Below are 24,579 nucleotides of genomic sequence, written 5' to 3'. Positions count from 1 at the left end.
CTGGATAGGTACTGACCGCAGCCTGACTCAGAGCGGAGCGGACTCGTGCTCGGGGACACACACGGGAGAACGGAAACATGAAGGAGAAGTCTAAAAATGCGGCCCGGACGCGACGGGAAAAGGAAAACAGTGAGTTTTATGAACTGGCCAAGCTGCTGCCGCTGCCCTCCGCCATCACCTCCCAGCTGGACAAAGCCTCCATCATCCGGCTGACAACAAGCTACCTGAAGATGAGAGTGGTGTTCCCTGAAGGTAGGCGCTACACACTAAGCAAGGGAGCACGAATGTAACTACATTATGAATAAGTTAGATACCTCTGTTTAAGACTCACATTTCTGAGAAATAAAGGCGGTAAGCACTCATTCTTTTATCGCTTTAAATCGTGATTATTGTTTTTAAACCTTTAGCAAATAGAAATAACAAGAATAACATTTAATTTTAGCGGTGCGGCGTTTGCGTTCTTTCTTTTTGTAGGCGTATTTTTATTTAATGTTTTCTTTTCTAATAGATTTAAAAAATATATATATATATATATACTTAAAATAAACATAATTTTCAAGTTTGTAATTTTTAATTTTTTATGTCCATTTTTTAAAGTAAATTGCACTTTCTGCTGGGAAACTGCTTTTTTCTTGTGTTTAAATTTAAACATGCGCCAGATAAACAGAACAAATTAATTTGCCATTATACTTTTATTTTAATACAAATTATAGTATATTTTTTAAACAGAAATATAGTTTATTTTTCAGAAATATAGTTTATTTTTTTTTGTCTTTACTTGGACTTTCAATGAATTCTAATGACGGTGAACTTTAAATATTCTGATCATGAAAAAATGGCATTTAGTCGAAATGAAAGCAGTCGGCAGCAGATGCGGACTCCCGTGTGGGTGATGTTTCTCCCTGGGGTACCCCCCGCGGCCCCTAGCTGCAGATCAGCCGTGATGAGCCTCCATCCTGCCTCACTGCTGCAGAGCCTGCTTATTAGTATGATGAGCACGTCCGATTCCTCAACATATGGAGCTCCTTGTAAGAGTAACGGGGCGTGATGTGCGTTAAAGGTGCAGCGATGAAGAATCTGGAGGGACAAATGAAACATGGACTTTGTCAGTTTGTTACAAACTGAGAGGCTTCAAACTGTTTCCATGACCCTGATACCTCTGCCGGGAAATTAGGCTCTATTAATCATAAGCAGAATCACAGTCAGAAGAGGGGAGACAGGCATGATTTTCTAAGGGGAGTGCATTCAGTACTATACTGTACTATCGATAACCTCGTTATTATAAAGTCGGGGTGACAAAAGAAAAAAAGAAAAGAAAAGAAAAAAGAATCCAGCCGTGGGGTTCCCATGATTGTTGCCTCAGTGCAGTTTGACACAGATTCTCCAAATTCCTGAAGCTCTGCTGGAGGGATGAACATCACTGTCCCTCATTTGGTTTTGATGATGGTGATATAGAGCGCTCTCTAACATGCTGATCCAAGGATGGCTGAGATCTGGTGGCTGTGAAGACATCAGCATGTGACTCTTTTTCAGCCCCAAACCATCCAATGATCCCCCCTATCCCTATGGATGAAGGCCCTGTGACCCTGGAAGAATACAGTCCAGTCAGGTTAAAAATGATCTCTCAGAACTACTTTGTATTCATTTTCACACCTCTAATGCAACAAGTGGATGGTTACAAATGTCCCCCACAGGAGACCAGAGTCAGATCTCTCAGTGAGGATGGCTCACTCTTTCTATTCTGCTGAGATGAGGTCTCAGTATTTCCAAGGCCACATGTGCAGCACATGGCTGCGTGTTGCATGAATAAACTTTCAGGACGGTCTCACAGTCACTTCCATTCTGCACATCCTGCACGTGTGGAAGATGTCTGCCTGATGCCCAGCGCTGTGTGGCAAACACGAGCATGCCTGCAAGATCTGAGTGCGTGAAGGGACGGAGCAGGCAGCAGGCTGTTACTCTCCTGGTCTCCACATTAAATGAGCTGCGCTGTTTTAAAGGCCGGAGCTCTTCAGCCAGGCTTCTCCTTATTTTACTCCGAGGACTCCCACATACAAGGAAGGAGCCCGAGCGTGAGAGGAGAGCCTGGAAGTTTTTTTCTTTTAAGTTTATTTATTTAAAAAAATTATTAATGTGACTTGAATGGGTCTCTTTTATTTATGGCACTGAGTGATAGCATAACCTTTGACCTCAGCTATGTTATCCATCCTGGGTTAAATTACATGACACAACACATCACCGATATCCGCTCAAATGATGGAATTTTATGGTCCCATAAAAAAAAAAAAAAAAAAAAACATTTCTTCATATTTATGCTATCTTTGCTAAAGGAAATGAATTGGTTTTCCTGTTTCATATTTTATATAATACTTAACTGTTTCCATTTAATTAGCATATGTATGGGTTTAAAAATAAAAGCGTCAAATAAAAGCATGTTCTAAGGATAATAACGCTCTCCCATTCTCCTCAACATGAGGCCCAGTATTTAAAGGCTCATATTATTTATTAGTTTTGTTGTTTGTTTACTTGACTCTGATTGGCTGATTTAACAGATGAATTCACTGCTACAAAAACTCTAGAAGTGCATTCTTGTTATCACTCTTACTACCATCCAGTAATTGTTGTAATAAATAACACTGAGGTTGGGCTTAAATATTTGTTTCTGACTGATTAATTGTTGAAATGTGTAACATGAAATCACTTCCTGATATGGGAACTATTTTTAATGCTCTTAGTGCCCGACGCTTATTTTAAATTAAAATATCTTGTTTTTTGTTTGTTTGTTTTTCTTAAATTCGGTGACATGTCTTCAAAATCTTTTTTGTTTTTTTTTTACCTAATTTGATTTGTCAATACTTTGTATTTATAAAATATGGACTCAACACGGAGAATCAGAGCCGCGGTTGGAGGTCCTTACATTCAAAAAACAAGCGAGACAAATATATATATATATATATATATATATATATATATATATATATATATATATATATATATATATATATATATATATATATATATAGGTGACTTTTTCTTTGTTTTGTAGGAAACATGACACGGTTGAGTGTATGATCTAATGTCTTGATACTTTCGGGTATTATTGCCGATAAATCTGCCTCTTTTTGAAATGCTAGCCAAAACAAACAACAACAACAAAGGGGAAACGGCCTGGAGGCTCTAATAATAAGAGATTCCCCACTCAAGCAAGTCCCGTTTAAAACAACTGTAAACAAACAAACAAACAAAAGTAAGTAAGCAGGACTCTGAGACAAACTTGGTTCCGAGTCGCGGTTTCATCCACAGGCTGAGCTCCAGGGCGCAGACCTGGAATAATCCCATGCTGACAGGCCTGTTTAACAGCCCGGGCTGCGGCGGAGTTGGCGCCTCGGTGATCGTTCCGTACACGGTGAAACAGTCGCTGCCCGCTGTGCACACTGACCTTAAACCGCGTTGTTACAGTGGCTTCCTGTACAACACGTCCTTCTGATCAAGAGCCACTAACCGTCTTTTAAATAAATCCGTAAATATTTCGTTTCGTTTCGTTTCTGGAGGCAGGCCTTTGTGTCCGTTTCTTGCGAAAAAATATTTGACATGGTTTTTAAATAGTTTTTGTTGTGTAAACCGCCGCTAATAATGGGATAAGAAGCCGCTTTCCCAAGCATTCAGTCACTGGAGCAGAGTCCGTCCATATGTTTCCTCACAGCGCGCTGAGCTCTGTTACTGTCAAACGCTGCAGTCGCCTAAATTAATTGAAAACCAGCTTTTTACTGTATTGCTCATGGAGTGGAAGTTGTTGTTTCCTTTTTGGCACTTGGGTATTTGGGCTGTAATTTGATTGTGTCTTGTTATGCAAACGCGAAGTCCATATTGGCTCCACATGAAGCGGCGGAGGCGGCGGTGCGCTCTGATCGCTGCACGCCGCCTGTTTACTCTGCAGAGCGGGATTTGCATTTAAATGCGCTCCGCTGCTGCTGCGAGGCTCCCGTTCACTCTGCCGCTTCTGCTGTGAGGGTCCAGGGAGGCATTTTCTCCTTACTACATGTAATAAAGTCAGCACTTATTTTTTGCTTCGCTATATTTATTTATTTATTTTTTAGAGCTACAGGCCACAAACTCTGGGCTTAACACTTGGACTTAAAACTGGAATGATTTTCTGTTCAGGAGCTTTTGCAGTCCAATTTCATTTCAGGGTATATATATATATATATATATATATATATATATATATATATATATATATATATATATATATATATATATATATATATATATATATATACACACACACACAACACACACATGCGTGTGTGTGTCAGTAGAAGTCTGTTCTATTTGTTCTTTAATATGCTTACTGTTACATGATGCACTGTTTTAAAAATGAAGTCCAGGGATCACAGGCTAATTGTGCAGATTTTGTTGTTACCTGTATTATCTCAGTAATACTACTGAAAGAAGGAGGAGTTGTGCTGTTTATATGGTACAGAGGCCAAAGTATTTGATTTTCAGTTTAAAACAGGATGTTGTTGGTGAGGTTGCATTTTTCCCTCTCTGTGCTGACTTGTTTTGCAGGCCTGGGGAGGTCCTGGGGTCATGTTAGCCGCAGCAGCTCTCTGGATGGACTCGGCCAGGAATTAGGCTCCCATCTCTTACAGGTACTCACCATTAGTACTAATACTTTAAAAGCAACTGCATGTGTACTTCAAAGGGATAATAATAATAATATTATTATTATTATTATTATTATTATTATTATTATTATTATTATTATTATTATTATTATTATTATTATTATCCCTTTGAAGTACACAAAGGGATAATAATAATTGAGCCAGACTATGGAGACTTTGGTGCTGGTGTAGGAGCTGCTGCCATATGCCTCCTGCCGCCTTCATTCTGGTGCTTTCAGAGTGAAATGAGCTGAACACATTGGTGGTCACGCACAGAGCCTGCAGCCCCTCTCACAGCAGCAGTAACACAATGGAGCTGGGCTGCATGGCTGCAGGCTGCCTTGAAACCAGCAGAGGTTAGCTAGCCCCGATCAGGCATGCTAGTCACAGCTCCATGTTTTCATGACAACATATGATTGCTGCTTTGAAAGAGAGTGCTGTGTGCTGACCAGTGCTGGCCATATTCATGTTACTAATACCTACACATTTTTCTACTTATTTGCTATGCTAGTAGGTAAACTTCATTTAGCTGAACAGAACTGAATGGAGAAAATATTGGAAACAGCTTTTAAAATAATGTATTGCAAAATATAATAATATAAGGAATGGCTTTCCAAAAAGCAGTCCAAATGATTGCTTCCATCATGGCCATACAGTAGAATCAATACCTCTGTAAAAGCATTTTAACACAAAGTCAACAACTATATTGATTCTCATTGCACTGCATCGGTTTGAGCTGCATGGACCTCATGGTGCTCAGGGTTTAATGTACATGTGTAGAATTCAAAGCACGCTAGTCACCACTTTCAATCTGCACCATGCATTACCTTAGGTTCAGGCCAAGCAAACACACACCTCCACTTGCCACATAACAAGCTAACTAATGTAGACTGAAAGAAGAAAGAAGGCAGAGAGGCACTGAATACCTTTGTCATGAGTGTAAAGGAAGGCCTGTGTTTCCTACTTCCATGAAACAATCTTTGTCATTTGTGTCATGATGTGAAGCCACAGACAGCAAACAATTCAATTCAATTCAATTCAATTTTATTTATATAGCGCCAAATCACAACAAACTGTCGCCTCAAGGCGCTTTGTATTGTGGGTAAAGACCCTACAATAATACAGAGAAAACCCAACAGTCAAAACGACCCCCTATGAGCAGCACTTGGTGACAGTGGGAAGGAAAAACTCCCTTTTAACAGGAAGAAACCTCCAGCAGAACCAGGCTCAGGGAGGGGGGGTCATCTGCTGATGGGGGGCTGAGGGGAGAGAAAGACATGCTGTGGAAGAGAGCCAGAGATTAATATCAATTAATGATTAAATGCAGAGTGGAGTATAAACAAAGTAAATAAGGTGAATGAGAAGAAACAGTGCATTATGTGAACCCCCCAGCAGACTAGGCCTATAGCAGCATAACTAAGCGATGGTTCAGGGTCACCTGATCCAGCCCTAACTATAAGCTTTATCATAAAGGAAAGTTTTAAGCCTAATCTTAAAAATAGAGAGGGTGTCTGTCTCCCGAATCCAAGCTGGAAGCTGGTTCCACAGAAGAGGCGCCTGAAAGCTGAAGGCTCTGCCTCCCATTCTACTCTTAAGTATCCTAGGAACCACAAGTAAGCCAGCAGTCTGAGAGAGAAGTGCTCTGTTGGGGTGATATGGGACTATGAGGTCTTTGAGATAAGATGGGGCCTGATTATTCAAGCAAACAGGCAGCACTACAGCAAAATATGTTTGAAGACTCAAAGTAATTTGAAGAGAAGTTTCATCAAAATAAAGCAAATAGCTGAGTCTGGGATTTTCTGAGAAACTACATGCTTTATTTTCAGGTTTTTGCTTTTAATGCATTTCTTTCTTTAAAGTATTATTTTAAAGAAAGAAGTTTAATAAGACTATAATGTGCAAGTTCATATAGAAAGGTTTTTTAAGGTGGTAACACTGATGTAGTTACAGAGAGAAGTGTCTTTGTAACTAATGTAACAACTGTTTTTTCTTTCAGACGTTAGATGGCTTCATTTTTGTGGTCGCTCCAGATGGGAAAATCATGTACATATCAGAAACAGCATCAGTCCACTTGGGCCTGTCGCAGGTTGGTTTGACAAACCTAATGTGCCCTCCTCCTCTGGGCCTGATGTGTCACAGTTGTGAGCTGAATGTTCATTTCAACAGGTAGAGTTGACAGGAAATAGCATCTATGAATACATCCACCCAGCAGACCATGATGAAATGACAGCTGTCCTCACAGCACACCAGCCTTACCACTCCCACTTTGTTCAAGGTAATCAGCCACCCAGGTATGCCATTCTGCATGTGACACAGACGCACAATGCAGCATAAATGACTTGAGTTTTTGCATGTTTTTATGTCTCTGCAGAGTATGAGATGGAGCGTTCCTTCTTTCTGAGAATGAAGTGTGTCCTTGCTAAAAGAAATGCCGGTCTTACCTGTGGAGGTTACAAGGTAGAGGGAGAGTGCTGCTCCACTGGTCTGAACACAGCGATCTGAACAATGCCCTCTTTAAATCTGAGAAAATAAAAACCTTATCAAAGCTAAAAACAGAGACCTTATGGAAAATAATATTTAGACACACTGAGGTCAGTTCAATTTTCTTTTATATAGCACCAAATCACAACAAACAGTCACCTCAAGGTGCTTTATATTGTGGGTAAAGACCCTACAATAATACAGAGAAAACCCAGCAGTCAAAATGACCCCCTATGAGCAGCACTTGGTGACAGTGGAAAGGAAAAACTCCCTTTTAACAGGAAGAAACCTCCAGCAGAACCAGGCTCAGGGAGGGGGGGGGTCATCTGCTGAGAGGGGAGAGAGACAGAGATTAATAATAACTAATGATTAAATACAGAGTGGGGTACAAACAGAGTAAAAAGAGGTGAATGAAAAGAAACAGTGCATCATGGGAACCCCCCAGCAGCCTAGCCCTACAAAGAAGGTCACAAAGAAGTGCAATTTTAAAGTCGTCCAAACAGATTCAAAATAAAGAGCTGGTACCTTTCATGTGCACTGCCCATAGGCGCCCACATAGGTGTTCTCGAAAGAATGATGACATTTTTCCATGTGCGAGATGTTACGTCCACTTTACATATAAATAGGCCCACTTTGTGATCAATAAAGAGTGAAGCAATAACCAGCTGTTTCTCCATTAAGTTCTGGAATATAACGTCTTGGAGAGCAGTTAGCATTTGGACTCCTTATTGTGCTTTCCAGCCCAAACACCCTGCAAGAAAGTCATCACCGAGGTGGCTCAGGGTTTCTGAGGACTGCCACAACACCGACCTGGCCAACAAGCCACGCAGTGGGGAAACACAGTACTGGAAGAGCCAGCCAGGACTGAACCTGAACAACAGCAACAAAAAGAAACAGGATTGTTCACTAGTGAATCAGTCACAAACTTTGTTGCTTTTTTGGACAAATGAAAAAAAAATCTAAACATAAAAATTTCTAAAATAAGTCACCAAATATGGACAGTTTACCCATGTCAAGTATGTGTAGTAAAAACTGGGCTCAAAGACAGGCTACTTCCAAACAGCCAGCAGTGCAGCTGGTAACCACTGAAACAATATGTCATAAAGCAGTTGGGTTTACATATTCAGCTCTCACTGCAGGAACCTGCTAATGCAACTGTGGCTAATGCTGCCAGTCTTTTTTTTTTGTCAGATTGTGCCTACTGTGAAACTTGTTCCTTCATTTTATCTTTTTTGAAACTCCTTCAATTATACATATGGCTGACATAGGGCTGACTTCAGCAGCAACACTGTTTGCTGTGCATCAGCCATGCCAACAAGCTGACAACGGTGCCAATGAAGTACAAGCATTGTGTTTAGTGCTTCATGGCACTGTTGTGAGAGCAAACAGCATTTACACCACGTTCTGTAGTTACTCACATATCGGCTGTTCAGTGAAAACACAACTTCGTGGTAAAGTCTAGGAGAAATGTGACTGTGGACACAGCAGTTACTGAGGAACCTCAGCTGTTGACCCTACTCACAGTCTGACAACAGATATTCTTCACTGATGGAGTTCTGCTGCGATATGGTTGAAAGCATGGTAACAACCATTAAATGGCTCCTGAGCTTAAAAGGTTTAATTAACTGCACTTGATATAAATCATCTGATTCCCGTGCTCGTGTTTTCTCTGTATGAACATGATAACATTTCAGCCAACATGCAGCCTTACTCTGATATAGCACTAAAGGGCTGCTGGAACATGTCTGGATTGATCTTTTTACCTTCTGTGTCCACCTGTGAACTCCTGGCCCAGGTGATCCATTGTAGTGGCTACCTGAAGATCCGGCAGTACAGCCTGGACATGTCTCCATTTGACGGCTGTTATCAGAACGTCGGGCTGGTGGCTGTCGGGCACTCGCTGCCGCCGAGCGCCGTCACTGAGATCAAACTGCACAGCAACATGTTCATGTTCAGAGCCAGTCTGGACATGAAACTCATCTTCCTCGACTCACGGTACGTTAACTTACAGCACAGAGGTCTGCAGCTGCCTGCTCACAGTGAATATGTGTGTGTGTATGGGATGCAACTGTGTGGGTGTGACAGTATTTGCTTGATACATATTTTGTGTGTGGGCTTGTATACATGCAGGAAGCCTGAATTACCCCTGAGAATGTGTGTGTGCAGTGCTTGTTTTAGTTATGTTGTGGGGACATAAATCTGCATATGTAGTGAAAATTCTTACAGTTTATGGTGAGGACCTAGTCCAGAGTTAGGGCTAGCACAGTTCTGGTTAAATCTGATGTTAAACTGTGTGCTCCAGGGTTGCAGAGCTGACAGGCTATGAGCCTCAGGATCTAATTGAGAAGACTCTCTATCATCATGTCCACAGCTGTGACTCCTTCCACCTCCGCTGTGCTCATCATTTGTGTGAGTTAGACACACACACACACACACAGACACACACACACACACACACACACACACACACACACACACACACACACACACACACACACACACACACTATGTCACGGTGTAATTTGTTATTGTGTTATATTATCAGTAATGTTACAGTACCAATGAACAGAAATTCCATAAATGCATTAATGGGGAATGGGGATCACCAGGTAACTTAACCCCACTAACTCCATGTCTTTGAAACTGTGGGTGGAAACTGGAGTACCTGCAGAGAACCACACAGACACACGGAGAACATGCAAACTCCACATAGATGGTAGATTGTAATCCACGACCTTCTTGCTGTGAGAAAACAATGCTAACCACCCCACCACTGTGCTGCCCCCTGTGCACAATAACACACAATTAAATACACACTGTTTTTTTAGTTACACAATTATCTTCATTCAACTCAGTGCTATACTACTATGATTAGAACATGCTAATATAATTTGGTATATGCTATAATTTGTTTGAATTTTTCTCACAGTAATAACTTGCTCTTATTTTCTTTTGCCTCTTGGTCTTGCAGTGCTGGTCAAAGGTCAGGTCACTACAAAGTACTACCGTTTCTTGGCCAAACACGGCGGCTGGGTCTGGGTTCAGAGTTATGCAACCATTGTCCACAACAGCCGCTCATCCCGACCTCACTGCATCGTCAGTGTCAACTATGTTCTCACGTGAGTCTCTGCTGCAACTCCTAAACATCCATCTGTGATACATCTGACCAACATACTGATACGCTGAAGGTTTGCTGGACAAAAAATACCAATTAAAAACATTAAGGCTATATCTGATGTTGCTGCCATTAATTTCCCAAAGATCACACAAAAACCAATTGGTAGGCCACAATATCATCCACTGATGTCATGTGGTATGTTAGTATGAAGATGTATGAAAAATAGATAGAGCTAAGGGATGGTCAACTCAACTGGAAAAGACATCAGTGAACTGTGGTTGGCAGCACATATTTAATGACTGTGATGCTCATGAATTAGTATAAGAAAAAGGACACCTGTTCCTCAGCTGACTGAGATTGTCATCTCAGTACATTTTCAGTCAGTCAGCAAGTCAGTGTGTCAGTGAGTCAGTCAGTGTGTCAGTGAGTCAGTCAGTCAGTCAGTGTGTCAGTCAGCAAGAACAGTCAGTCAGTCAGTGTGTCAGTCTGTCAGTGTGTCAGTGAGTCAGTCAGTGTGTCAGTGAGTCAGTCAGTCAGTCAGTGTGTCAGTCAGCAAGAACAGTGTGTCAGTCAGTGTGTCTGTCAGTCAGTCAGTCAGTGTGTCAGTCAGCAAGAACAGTCAGTCAGTGAGTCAGTGTGTCAGTCAGCAAGAACAGTGAATCACCAGTTAACCTAACATGTATGTCTTTGGGAGGAAGCTGAAGTACCTTGCTGTGAGGCCACAGTGCTAACCATTAAACCACTGCACACAAATATGGTGTCTTACTACTCTGAGCACTCAAAGCACACCTTTGTGGCTTGTACCATGTCAAAAAACCTGACCCCTACAGTGTCAGGATCTGGAGGATCTGTTATGCTGTGGAAGGCATCTTATTGGCATTGTAACCCACTTGCCACCTTAGAGGGCAGGATCAGTGCAGATTATTACACAGTTTATGTATCCTGTAAGGAAGAATACGATTTCTGTACTGTTAGGAGTGCTCTCTTCCAGGATGACAAGACGCGACTGATTCTGTTTCACTATATCTCAGTCTAATTGTACACCTATAGGACACATGGAAGACAGTGCTCTCCAGTCAGAAAATAAAGTGCGTTACTGTACCTTTAAGTGTACAACAACTTGTCACTACCTACCATGACACTCTTTAAAGTACCTTTGTACACTGGTTTTATGGTACCTTGTTTCTCAGACTGAAGCATCATTAAACCAGTAAACAGTAGGAATATCTGCTGGAAGACTTCCAGAGTTAGGGAATCAGTGCCAAAGAGAACTGAAGCTGTTCTGGTGACACTGTGGCTCAAAGCTCGCTAAAACACTTAATGTCACTTGTTTCTTTCCTTTAATTTCTCTCACTCCTGACCACATCCTTTCACACACAAACACTCCGCTGTGCTGCTCATACCATATCATACCTATCAGGACTCATTCTGATGCATTCTAACAATATAACAAATTAGTTTAAGGTGAATTTTTGTTTTTGTAAGAACAGAGATTTAAATGTCTGCATTATGTGAATAGATTTTTTTTGAACATGCAGAAAAATGATCTGTTTATGCTAAAACTAATAAAGATGACAGGCTGTCCCAGAAATGACATCATAAATAGCTACAGTACACTGCACAGTTTGGGAGGCTGGCATTACCTCAGTGGCCTCTGAGCTTTCTGAAATCGAAGCATCTCCAAAAGGACAGAGAGAACAGAGACTGTGCACGGGTCAAAGTTTAGCTGTCTGCAGCGGTCAGGGAATGCAAACAAGAAGAGATGAATTGTGCTCTATTTTTCTACTCAGTCTCTACTGAAAGTAATAATTAAAGAGAGTGTCTCCTCTGTATGTAGCTGAAACACCTGGTGGTGATGGTCCTTATTCTGTTGTTTGGAATAACCTGCATTAAAGCCTTAACTTCCACTTGTGCTCCTGTAATGTATTATATGTATTATTTTTTAAAGTACTTAATTACTCCCTGGAGAAAGTAATTTGTTACACTACTCACTGCATTCCTTTTCTGTGACTTCCTGGCATGTTCTGAAATGCATTGTGACAACTTGTTTAACGATATAAAGCAGGGGTTACAGTCCCACCCATCTGTTCTAGTACAAGTCTAAATCTATTCTAGTCCACTTTGTATCCAAGGTAACATCTTACTCTGTGGTAAAGAGCTCCACTGTTGTCCAAAAACTATTGCACACACATCAGGGTAACACAGCTCAGTGTTGTAGACATATTTCCACGTAGCAGGTGGTGTAAAATGACAGATGTGTCTTTGAATACCTGCTGCAGGTCCGGGGCAGTGAGCTGCCTCACAAATCTGCTGTGCTGTCTTTCTGTGCTTTGATAAGATAATGAGTATTGGTGCTGGAGATTTATACAAACAGTTGCTGTGAAGCAATTAACTGGAGGTTAATTGGAAATCTGACATATGTTTGTTAAAGCCTGGTTTTCAGAATCTGACAGCCTATCAGGAGTTTGTCCCTGTCAGTTTTTTATTTATGATTTTGAGATTGAAACAAAGGATTTCTTTCTTTCTTCTTCTGCTTCTGATGGCAGACACATTCCTGTGCTATCAGCTTTCTTGTGTGCTAGTTATGTCAGAATGTCTGAGTCTTTTGTTGCTCAGTTTGCTAAGTGTGCTTATACGTCGGCTGTTACCTGCAGCCAACACTTTGTGTCCTGACACAGTTTATCTAAGACTGGCGGCGTGTAAAGAGAAGCAGCTGAACTAAGGCTTACATTTGCTGGCTCTTTATCCTGGACACCAGTTCAGAAACATCCTCCTTTCCAACAAAATTAAACTGTAATCACTGCTGAGATTCTACCTACGTGAGCCACGCTCTTTATCAGTAAATGAAAGATATCATTTATTTGCCCCATTATTCTTTCAGCTATGATGCATGCATTTCACAGATATACAAGAGAGCACATGAATGAATACACCCTATAAAACCCTCCATTAAGCAGCATGACTAACTACATTCACAAGAAAAGAACAGCTTGACACACATTTGCTCCACCTCCTACATCAAATCCACAGCAGCTTTCTCTTTATGGCCTTTTAATTGATATCTTGTAAATTTGATGAGCATTTATGGCCTCAAGCTTGCTGTGAAGGGAATGAAACCTCATAAGCCTCACTCCTCCTCCTGTCCTTCTTTTAATATATTTTTGCTGTGGAATGAAGTGATGGTGGAAATGAGGCTGACTGCTTTTTTTTTTTCTTTTTCTTCACGTAACACACAACAAAAGAGAGAGATAAGCAGGAGGGAGGCTTTTGTGGAGCGTTCAGTTATCAGGAGCAGAGCTGGTTTACCCAGTAGCTTTGGTGTATACAGCCATGGGTAACACAGGTGATGGTGCAGGTGAGGGTGCTTCACCTGCATGTGAACTCCCACTGTGTATTTAGCTCTGATAACCTCTGCATCTAATACCACAGCCTGACAGTAATTTAGGAATCCTTTGAATGGCTGTAACCACGTTTTTTTCACGGGACTCTCACAGCAGTTCTGCTGTCTGATAAATCAGTGTGTTTACACACACTCGTCAGCACTGTTTAAGTGACCACAGTGGTAGCAGTTCTGTACACTACCACCCAGTGTGACTTCACAAACATGAGAACTGAACAAAATGTTGTTGCCTAAGCTTGTAAAAATCAAAGATCTTACCTGGTTTAAAGCTAGGACGTGTCTGGGATGTTCAGGCCTATGCTCCACATTTCCATCATCTTCTGCTCAGTAAATGTGACATTTTAGGATTCTCCTCCTACTGTGACATGCCTGTATGTCTGAATTCGTGTTTGCGTGCAGAGACTGAGACGGAGGACAGATCACTGTTTGTCTCAAGTAAACTGTGTGTAGGTTTTCTGTTGTCTCAAACTTGATTCATCATCCATGTTGAGAACACTTTAGTGAGAAATCAATTCCCATTTCCCAGTAGTGGGACATGCAAGCTTGCCCTATGGGTCTGATTTAGCCAGATATAACCTTTAATCTCCCAGTGTATTTGATTGGACAGCTTTGCCTCTGTGGAGTGTTTGTTGAAGGCCTTGCTGCAATCCCTCTAGTAAAACAAGCATTCCAAATGCTGCGACAGTCCTCTCAGCACCACCAGCCCCTCCCAGCAGTCACACACACAAACACACATCACTCTACAAGCTAGCCCTCTTGAGCACCATGATGACTCTCTAATTGCTAAACAGATATTGAGTTTTTGCACCCAGAGAAAAGCCAAAAACTCAGGTACACATGAACTCTTTGCATTCTTTAATAAACAGCATTTACATGAAATGGAAAACACTCCTTGTGTAACCATCATCACCATATGAAATCTATAGCAAAACATCAACAAGTGTTCATTTGCACCTCTGGGCATTTCTTCTTGTGTGTCTTTAGGGAGACAGAATATAAAGGTCTCCAGCTTTCTCTGGACCAGGCCACGTCCAAGGCCTCTTTCCCTTACAGCAGCAGCAGCACAAGCAGCCTCACGGACAACTGCAGAACACCCAAGAGCAGAGTATCACGGCCCAAGACCAAAGCCAGGCTCTCGCCATACATCCAGGTGAGGAGTTCAAGTCTCGCTGGACTATTGTTTAGCTTCAGATCTCTTACATTTTGTGAGACTGAGATGTGAACACATGATAGTGTGGTCTCAAACGTAGCTGAGACAAATGTTTATGTAGTGCTTCCTGGTAGGAAGGTGGAAATTTAGCATTGTCGCTCTCTTTCTGGCTAATTTTGAAGGAGGCAGCATACGACAGTGAATTAGATAGAACCTGATTGATTTTTAGATTTTCAAAAAGAATTTATTTTAGTAGGAGCATTGCTTATGTGTTTAATTTGAATGTCATTGTATTTTGGGGCTTTTAATGTTTTCTTGGAACTGTTCTTTTTCCAGGGTAGAGTCATACATCACATACATAAAGCACTGAAAACTGCACAATTACCACATCGGTACTGACATTAAGAAAAATATGGAGGATAGGACATAGACCAAAAAATTCAATTCAGTTAAAATGTATTTATATTTATATAGCACCAAATCACGACAAACAGTTGCCTCAAGGCACTGACTGACACACTGACTCACTGACTCACTGTTTCCCAAAACTCAGCTGATAGTTCTGTGTTTAAGTCCTTGGCCCAAGTTTCCTGTACAGAAACTGAAGATACTGAAATATAAAAATAGTCAACAAACTCTGATATTAAGTGTATGGAGCCCAGAGAGAGTGCCGAGAGGATAACTAGTTGAAGCAGTTTCATAACTGGATAACTCCTCCCTGACAGTTTCTGATTTAGAGGTAGTGAAAAAACTGCGAGTTTGGAAGACTATATTTGGTATGGAGTTGTGAAAATGAGCCAAGCTATTTGTCAGTGTACAGATCTGCCAGAGTCGCAATGCCTTTACCTCTCCAGGCCTCAAACACTCCATCGAGCTGACTGGGCTTAAAAGAATGATTATGGTAAATTGGAGACTCTAGGACTCTAGGAACCTTGTAGGCAGATTTTATCTGAGACAATATTCAGAGAAAATTCCTTAATGTAAAATTTCATTGCACTGATTAGGATAGAATCACATTTTTTTAAGAATTACCTCTTTAAATATAAAGGTAGGCTTTGGAAGACACAATTCTAGGCAAACTCACATTTTAATAGCATCTACTCTACAGTGGTTACGGAAAGTATTCAGACCCCTTTAAATTTTTCACTCTTTGTTTCATTGCAGCCATTTGCTAAAATCAAAAAGTTCATTTTATTTCTCATTAATGTTCACTCAGCACCCCATCATGACAGAAAAAACAGAAATGTAGAAATTTTTGCAAATGTATTAAAAAAGAAAAACTGAAATATCACATGGTCATAAGTATTCAGACCCTTTGCTGTGACACTCATATTTAACTCACATGCTGTCCGTTTCTTCTGATCCTCCTTGAGATGGTTCTACTCCTTCATTGGAGTCCAGCTGTGTTTAATTAAACTGATTGGACTTGATTAGGAAAGGCACACACCTGTCTATATAAGACCTCACAGCTCACAGTGCATGTCAGAGCAAATGAGAATCATGAGGTCGAAGGAACTGCTCAAGGAGCTCAGAGACAGAATTGTGGCACAGATCTGACCAAGGTTTCAAAGAAATTTCTGCAGCACTCGAGGTTCCTCAGAGCACAGTGGCCTCCATAATCCTTAAATGGAAGAAGTTTGGGACGACCAGAACTCTTGCTAGACCTGGCCGTCCAGCCAAACTGAGCAATCGTGGGAGAAGCGCCTTGGTGAGAGAGGTAAAGAAGAACCCAAAGATCACCGTGGCTGAGCTCCAGAGATGCAGCAGGGAGATGGGAGAAAGTTCCACACAGTCAGCTATCACTGCAGCCCTCCACCAGTCGGGGCTTCATGGCAGAGTGGCCCGACAGAAGCCTCTCCTCAGTGCAGACATGTGAAACCCCGCATAGAGTTTGCCAAAAAACACACGAAGGACTCCCAGACTATGAGAAATAAGATTCTCTGGTCTGATGAGACAAAGATTGAACTTTTTGGAGTTAATTCTAAGCGGTATGTGTGGAGAAAACCAGGCACTGCTCATCACCTGCCCAATACAATCCAAACAGTGAAACATGGTGGTGGCAGCATCATGCTGTGGGGGTGTTTTTCAGCTGCAGGGACAGGACGACTGGTTGCAATTGAAGGAAAGATGAAGACCATGACCCTAAGCACACAGCTAAAATAACAAAGGAGTGTCTTCAGAACAACTCTGTGACCATTCTTGACTGGCCCAGCCAGAGCCCTGACCTAAACCCAACTGAGCATCTCTGGAGAGACCTGAAAATGGCCGTCCACCAACGTTCACCATCCAACCTGAGGGACTGGAGAGGATCTGCAAGGAAGGATGGCAGAGGATCCCCAAATCCAGGTGTGGAAAACTTGTTGCATTATTCCCAAGAAGACTCATGGCTGTACGAGCTCAAAAGGGTGCTTCTACTTAATACTGAGCAACAGGTCAGAATACTTCTGACCATGTGATATTTCAGTTTTTCTTTTGTAGCCCCTTAACTGGCAAGGGCCCGGTGACGGGCCGTTTGTAGTCCCTTTTATATGGCAGGCTAGACCCTCCCATTTTTATTGACACGTCATTCGGCCAATCATGTAACTGGCTGCACCAAATCACCTGACAAAGCTACGTGACGCCCTCTGAGTATTATTGGCTCTGGGAAACCCATTTCTTAACATTATTGGCCGAATGAGGTGTCAGTCAAAATGGGCGGGTCTAGCCTGCCATATAAATGCACTTCATTCGGCCCGCGGACCAGACGCAGCCGATTAATAGGCTATGAAATGGGTTTTTCAGAGCCAATAATAACCAGAAGGCGTTATGTAGTTTTTGTCAGGTGATTTTTTTGCTGCCAGTTAAGGGGTTAATAAATTTGCAAAAATTTCTACATTTCTGTTTTTTTTTTTTTATCTGTCAAGATGGGGTGCTGAGTGTACATTAATGAGAAATTCCCCCAATTGTAGCCAAAAATATAGCTAAAGTAGTCTCTGGAGCTTGAAAAAAAGGCGACTGGACTACTGTGACCTAGATGATTGAGAACCTACACAGACATATAACTAAAGTAATTCATGTAGCTCAGTAAGCTGGGGACAGAGACCATTGGTTCACACAGAGAGACCAAATGGTCATCAGCATATAGAGTCCCATGGGTCTTTATACTGCTCACTATGATGCCCCTGATGTAAGACTGGGTTCTAACACCTATAGCTAAGGGCTCAAGTGCAGTGTTGAAAAGCAAAGGGGACAGTGGGTCACCCTGACAGACCCCGTGTTGTATCTTGTATGATCGAGATTTGTCCCCATTAGTGAGGACTGAAGATTTTGGGTTTGCATACAAAATTCTAACCCATTCCAGGAATTTATCCCCAAAGCTGAATCTCTTTAGAGATCCTACATATCAAACTCCTTGTGGGCATCTAAAGATAATATTGCTGCCCCCTCACTGTTGTTGTGATCGACATATAAAATATTTAATATTTTCCGGATGTTCCAAAAGGAATGACTACCTGGGATAAATCTGGTCTGATCTGGATGAATAATTGTTTGTACATTTTTGGCCAATCGGGATGCTAGCAGTTTTGTAATCCCCTGATGGTCACCAGTTTTGGGTAAATTATCTGACCCAATTAACTCTGGGATAAGATTAGAAATGAAATCCACTGGCCTCCCTTTTTTCTCATCTTCTGGAATACCACAAACATTTACTTTATTGCGCCTGGATATTCCCTCAAGGTCTAACAACTTAGATCGCATCTTCCTTTTCTCCTGCCTTTTGACATTTCGCTTAATCCTCATAATTGGAGGGGAAGACGAAATGTCAAAAAAGTAACTTAAACGGCCAAATTGTGTGTTATTTTTGACATCAATTCACGGACTGGAAGTAGGGGGCGGGGCCGGACATTAATTAGACATTAATGGCTGTATATCGAGTTATTTTGAGGGAAGAATAAATTTACACTGTTATATAAGCTGCACACAGACTACATTGCGTCAAAGTGTCATTTTGTCAGTGTTGTCCCATGAAAAGATATACTTAAATATATGCAGACATGTGAGGGGTGTACTCACTTTTGTGATACACTGTATGCTTAGAACCAAGTGTTTCCTGTTTTATTTTTGTTTTTTTAAGTGATGGTATTGATGGTGACATTAAAACAATGCATGCAGAGTATTATTACTTTAAAGGAATTTATTGAAATTCTGACTGAAATTGAGTATTTGACATTAGCTTATTTTGGTAGATACAGGATAAAAATGTTATAATCGAACATCCAGAATCAGCAGTTGCAATCTTTCTACCCCCCACACCCCCCCACCCATTTCTTGCTGCAGTATTCTAGCTTCCAGACAGAGCAATCAGAATCTGGACAGGATAGTCCATGGGGCAGCAGCCCCCTCACAGACTCAGCCTCCCCTCAGCTGCTGGAGCAGACTGAAGGAGTGGATGCCTCCTGTGTGTACAGGCAGTTCTCAGATCCTCGCACACTTTGCTACAGCCTCACACCAGAGGACCAGCATCACATCACCAGCAACAGCCACACACACTTTCGTGTACATGGTCAAGGTCAGGGTTGCGAGCGGGGTCGATGTGAGGCGGGTCGATATTTTTTAGGAGCTCCTCCACCAGGCAGGGAGAAATGGTGGGACACTGCCCGCTCCATTATACCTCTGAGCAAGAGCTCCTTGGAGACCTATGAAGGATATGACAGCAGCATGCCACACATCACAGCCGTACACACCTACCACGGTAAGGCCTAAGACCATTTTGCCTTTAGAGAGGGAACTGTGTGATATTTGGCCTGTACAAGGTGATTTCATCTGTAAAGATTTCAGTTTCCAAATATGTGTTCTGCTTTTTTTCACTGTGTAAGAGGATAAATACTATAGATACCACGATTGCACAATAAGGAATGTAGTTGTGTGAAAAACTAAGTACAACCTTTGATCAATAAGGGTTCAGCTGCAAGAATGACCTTAGGGTAAATATGCTGCAATCAGACATAATATGACCTCAAGGCCATCAGAAGAGAACTGTGTGCAAGAAGGATGCACAGATAAAGCAGGAAAGTCACCTACTCACTTTGTAGAAGCTGAAATGAGAGGCAACACAGCCTTATATGAAAGAAACTTCATATTTATAGACATCATAGATTCAAAAGGGGGGCTGCAAAAGGTCTCAAGCACCAAAGTCAAATTCCATGCCAGACTTAACCACAAGCTTCAGCCAGTGGAACACTTTCCCAAAACGCATGGTAACAGGATTTGCACCTGGCGCCACCCCCGTCAAAGCAAATATGACAAGCAGATATAGCTGCCAAATAAACTTTGATTGTATAAAGGAAACAGCCTTATCTCACAGCAGGAGCTGTGAGATAAGGCTGTTAAAGGTCTTCTGCAGGAATGCCAAAAGATCCTGGCACCATTGCTCAAACTCACCAATTATAGGCATACAAACTTCTAGTGCAGGGGTATTCAAATAAAATTTAAAGAGGTCCAGTCAGACAAAGTTTCATGAGGCCAAGGTCCGGAAGTCCAACTATTTAATGTAATATATATATAGTTAGTTTTCAGTTAGTTAGTTTTATATTTGGTTTCATGCTTAGTTTTAGTTTAGTTTTCGTCAGTTTTAGTTTTTCATTCTTTGTCAGGTGCAGAGTGACTATTGTGTAATAACTCGACAAAAGATACCATTTAAAAACATTCAACAACCAACTGTTCACAAAATAGCAGCATTATGTGTTTAATGTGTGTAATATTAAGGAAACACGTGAACATCAACAAGGAGAAACAAAGAAAAACATGAACTCCAAAACTGTATAAACTCTACAACAAACTTCAGCGTCAGTGCAGAACATCAGAACATCAGAACACAGCGAATGTTGGACAAAAACAAACTGAACTCTTTGAAGGAATCAAAGCTCAAATCCAGGTTCTGTTTTGGAGCTGCTCGGAGAGCTAGCTTTGCGGCCTCTGTACACAATGTGTAGCTGGATTGTGTATGTTAATTACCTTGCGATCATGTGCTGGTGTTTTATATGCGGTGCCGGCTAATGAAAATGTTTTTTTCAGTTTCACTTTTCATTATTTTGTTCGTTTTCGTTAACTATAATAACCTTGTTTGTTACAAAGTTTACCAGCCAGCAGGAACCAGCTTGGTGGTATCACGTGGTATAGCCAAACTCGCATGCAATTGGGCAGTGGGTTTCCTTGGACGCTTCACTACTACCGTAAGGACTGTAAAAGCTGCGCCGGTAAACCCGAAAGCGCTCAACAAGATTTTAATTAAGTGGTTATTTCTGTTTTGGTATTAGGTTCGGGTCCGCTTGAGACATCATTTCGGTCCGGATCTGGACCGAGGTCCACCTATTGGTGGTGTCTGCTCTAGTGGATGAAGCCTTAGTGCTTTAGATCATTTAGGTTACACCTTTGAATGCAGACCTTAAAAACTGCCTGTGATCCAGGTGCTTAGCTACATGAAAGTAAACATCTGTTAGACTGATTGTTGTAAACCAATCTTCTGGGCCAACTTCCTTCAAAAGTTGTCTTGTGTTAGTGTTAGCATATTGAACTTGTATGCTCACAGTAATTTTTTTTAATATTCGCAGGTTGAGAATAAGTTTTGCCCATTTTTTTGGAACAACAAAATATGGGCTGTACCAACCTTTGTTGGCCTCTGCTCTTTTCTTTAGCAGTATGTTTATTTCCTCCCTTAGTACTGCCACCACCTTGCCTCCCACAATAATGTTTGCTACTGAGAGGAAACAAGGTGGCCTGGCCCGAAACTGTGACCGGTAACCTTTAGCAATGGTTCTCACCACCCACAGAGAGGGGGCACATGTAAGCCACCAAGGGAGGTGAGCAGCTAGCCAGCTGACATGCAGCGCTGTAGATGACGGGTTGTTGCCCCTACTTTGTCTGCGTGGAAAGGTATTACCTGACTGACCTGGTTTATTTGGCCTGCAGACTGAAGATTTGCAGCTGCTTGAGAACAATATGGAGTCTTTATTGATTGTAACATGGGAACATGTACAGTAATACAGTTTGTTGGTGGAACCATCATTGGAGCACAACAATGACAGGTGGTGTGAACAGTTAATGTGGTCACTTGAACATTTAATACACCCAAACTGTGAGACAGCAAAAGTAAATTTTTGCATACTGGGGTATTGTGTTTGGAAGACTGTGTTAGGAAAGTGGAACACCTTCTAGGACTGACAGCCTGAACAGAAATAGGTGGCACCTCTTGGGAGGCAACAGATGAAAGGTCTCCCTGCTGTCGGAGTCCTTCTCCACTCAATCCCACAGCTAGCTTGGAGGACTGATGGATAGATACAGTAAGGTATGGTGGTTTTTGATCATAATTGCTTCTGGGACTAGGAAAAAGGCTGTGAACCATAACAGTTTCTGAAGAGAGGGCCACTCCACCTGGAGCTTCTCCCCTGCATGGCAAAACAGGGGTCAAAAAAGACATCCTTTCTTGGCTAGCTGGTGCAGCAGTGATGGCGCACTGGGCCAACGACAGGCTCTCCTGCTCATCATTATTGTCATCCTGGTGAGGGGCTAGGTCAGGCTGTAGCTGGCCTCCCATGGTTCTGTCTTATACTTGGCTAACCCATCAACATATTCCATGTGGTCAGCCCAGCTAGTTGTGGTGACAGAAATGATATCAAATACTCCTCAACTTCAGATGAAACTGGGTCCCTTGGCTTGGAGAAAAGAGGAGAGGAGTGGGTTACAGTATGCCATGCAACAGGAGTTTTTCCCAGTACTTTCTCCACAAATATGACCTCTCTTTCCAGGGTTGATCACCAAAGCTGGCAACAAAATGAACAAGCTTTGGGTTGAGTCAGCAATCTCCTAGCATGGACAATCCCCAGGTAGACGGGGCACACCTCATACCTGGTCCTTGTAATGCAAAGAGAAATTGCATCCCTGAGGACAAGGGTGAAAAGAAGATTTCATCTTTGCTTTATTTTGATTTGGTATTCATAACAAAACTCAAAGCAAAAGATATTTCACAGAAAACACAAAATTATTGCTCCGTGGGCAGCCTACACACAGTAAATAGTAATGGACTAGTTCTTATATAGTGCTTTCTACTCTGTGCACTCAAAGTGCTTTATACGACACATTTGGATTCACACAAGCAATTGTTTCCCCATCAAAGTAGAAAGAACATCTATACATTTGCACACACGTTCACACTACGATGAAAATATCAGGAGCAACTTGGGGTTCAGTATTTTGCCCAAGGATACTTTGGCATGCAGACTGGAGCAGCCCGCTCCGACATGATCTGCTGTACCTCCTGAGTCACAGCCGCCCCACATCAGCTGAGCAGTGGTGGCTAACACCAATAGGGGAAGTTAAGCTAACCTCAAGTTGGCAGACAACAGATACAACTGGCAGTAGCTTGCCAGCCCGACTTGGTAGAGGTGTTCTTAGCTAGCAGAAGAGCGTAAGAACTGAGGGATGATTGTGATGACAGAGGCGGGGCCTGGTATGTCATCACAGGTCATCTGCCTTAAAGGAACAAATAGAGGTGTCTTCAGCCAGGACACATGGGGACATGGAATTCCACATAGTGTGTGTTGTACTGAGTGAATCAACTGAAAGGGAACTTTTCTTATCACATGACTGTATCATAGGTCTGAATAGTTTTAGTGTTGGATGTAAGACTACAGGTGTTGATTGGTAGTGGTCTCAGTCCTTGACAGTCACTACAGTAAACAGCTTCATTATGTGTTGCCAGATTTCATTTATTTATTTTAAGGTCCTGACAGATTTCAGTGGAACCCTTGGAAGAATACAGCAACCTTTAATAAAAAAAACTAATTTTTATTCATGTTTCCTCTGCACTGTTGTCACTGCATCCCCTTGTAGGTAGGAGCCACTGGGAGGAGGATAGCGTGGTCAGCTCACCAGATGGAGGCTCAGCCAGTGACTCAGGGGACCGGCACCGAGCTGATCACTATCGCTGCAGCCCACAGGAGCCCAGCAAGATTGAAACGCTGATCCAAACCACGCAGCAGATAATCAAGGAAGAAGAAAGTCGATTGCAGCTACGCAAAGGCCCCCAGGACACCACACTGGGGCCAGCAAATCGGCTGCCCAAGGGACCTGAGCCGTGCTTTATGCCTGAGTATACTCAAGGGCCTCTGCCTTTACAGACCATGTTGTGTCGAGGTTTGAGTCAGGTAATCAGCCCCACACCTAGCCCAGACCCTCAATCCAAGCTCAGCAGTCCAGGTTCTGAGTGTCTCAATAAGCCCAAAGACTACCTCCAGACAGAACTGCCCCCCTTTTCTTTGCAATTACATGCTTTTGGTCGGCCGGGGGCATGCTCAGGCTCCCCAACGCCAGCCCCAGCCCTCTATCCCTCCCACACACACCCGCGGCCCTACTTGGACAAGCATTCAGCATATTCCCTAACAGGCTACGCTCTAGAGCACCTGTATGATTCAGAGAACCTCCGGAGCTACTGCACCTCCACCAGCACCGGCCCCACGCACTACGATCACTTCCGCATACCAGCAGAGCAGACCACGGGACGCAAAGGCACCTCTGTCATTATTACTAATGGAAGTTAACACTTATCTGACACACAGTAGAGAGCCATTTTTATCCAGTAGTCAGTTTTTCCATGATACCAATGAATTCTGTTAAATCTCATTTGGTTGCTTTCTAAAATGTCATATTTTAAAAAGGGAACTCCTGGCTCACAGAGTTGAAACACCGCCTGTTTAGTTAATGCCAGTTTGTTGCAGACTTTGATACA

At 42.2% G+C, this 24,579-nt stretch overlaps 1 protein-coding gene across 1 annotated transcript; it reads left to right on the top strand.

Annotated features, from left to right (window-relative positions):
• The first annotated feature begins 77 nt into the window (after positions 1 to 77).
• sim1a (SIM bHLH transcription factor 1a) lies at positions 78 to 24,579 on the top strand. Its single transcript, XM_030724722.1, has 11 exons — positions 78 to 252; positions 4,570 to 4,652; positions 6,664 to 6,753; positions 6,834 to 6,942; positions 7,039 to 7,124; positions 8,944 to 9,143; positions 9,451 to 9,557; positions 10,120 to 10,267; positions 14,651 to 14,816; positions 19,134 to 19,548; positions 23,685 to 24,579. Exons 1-11 carry the CDS (start codon positions 78 to 80, stop codon positions 24,389 to 24,391), a joined length of 2,286 nt encoding a protein of 761 aa, XP_030580582.1. The 3' UTR covers positions 24,392 to 24,579.

This window comes from Archocentrus centrarchus, unplaced genomic scaffold (assembly GCF_007364275.1).
Source record: "Archocentrus centrarchus isolate MPI-CPG fArcCen1 unplaced genomic scaffold, fArcCen1 scaffold_40_ctg1, whole genome shotgun sequence".
Taxonomy (NCBI): domain Eukaryota; kingdom Metazoa; phylum Chordata; class Actinopteri; order Cichliformes; family Cichlidae; genus Archocentrus; species Archocentrus centrarchus.
The sequence above is the reverse complement of the archived record's forward strand: the minus strand, read 5'-3'. Positions and strand labels throughout refer to the sequence as shown.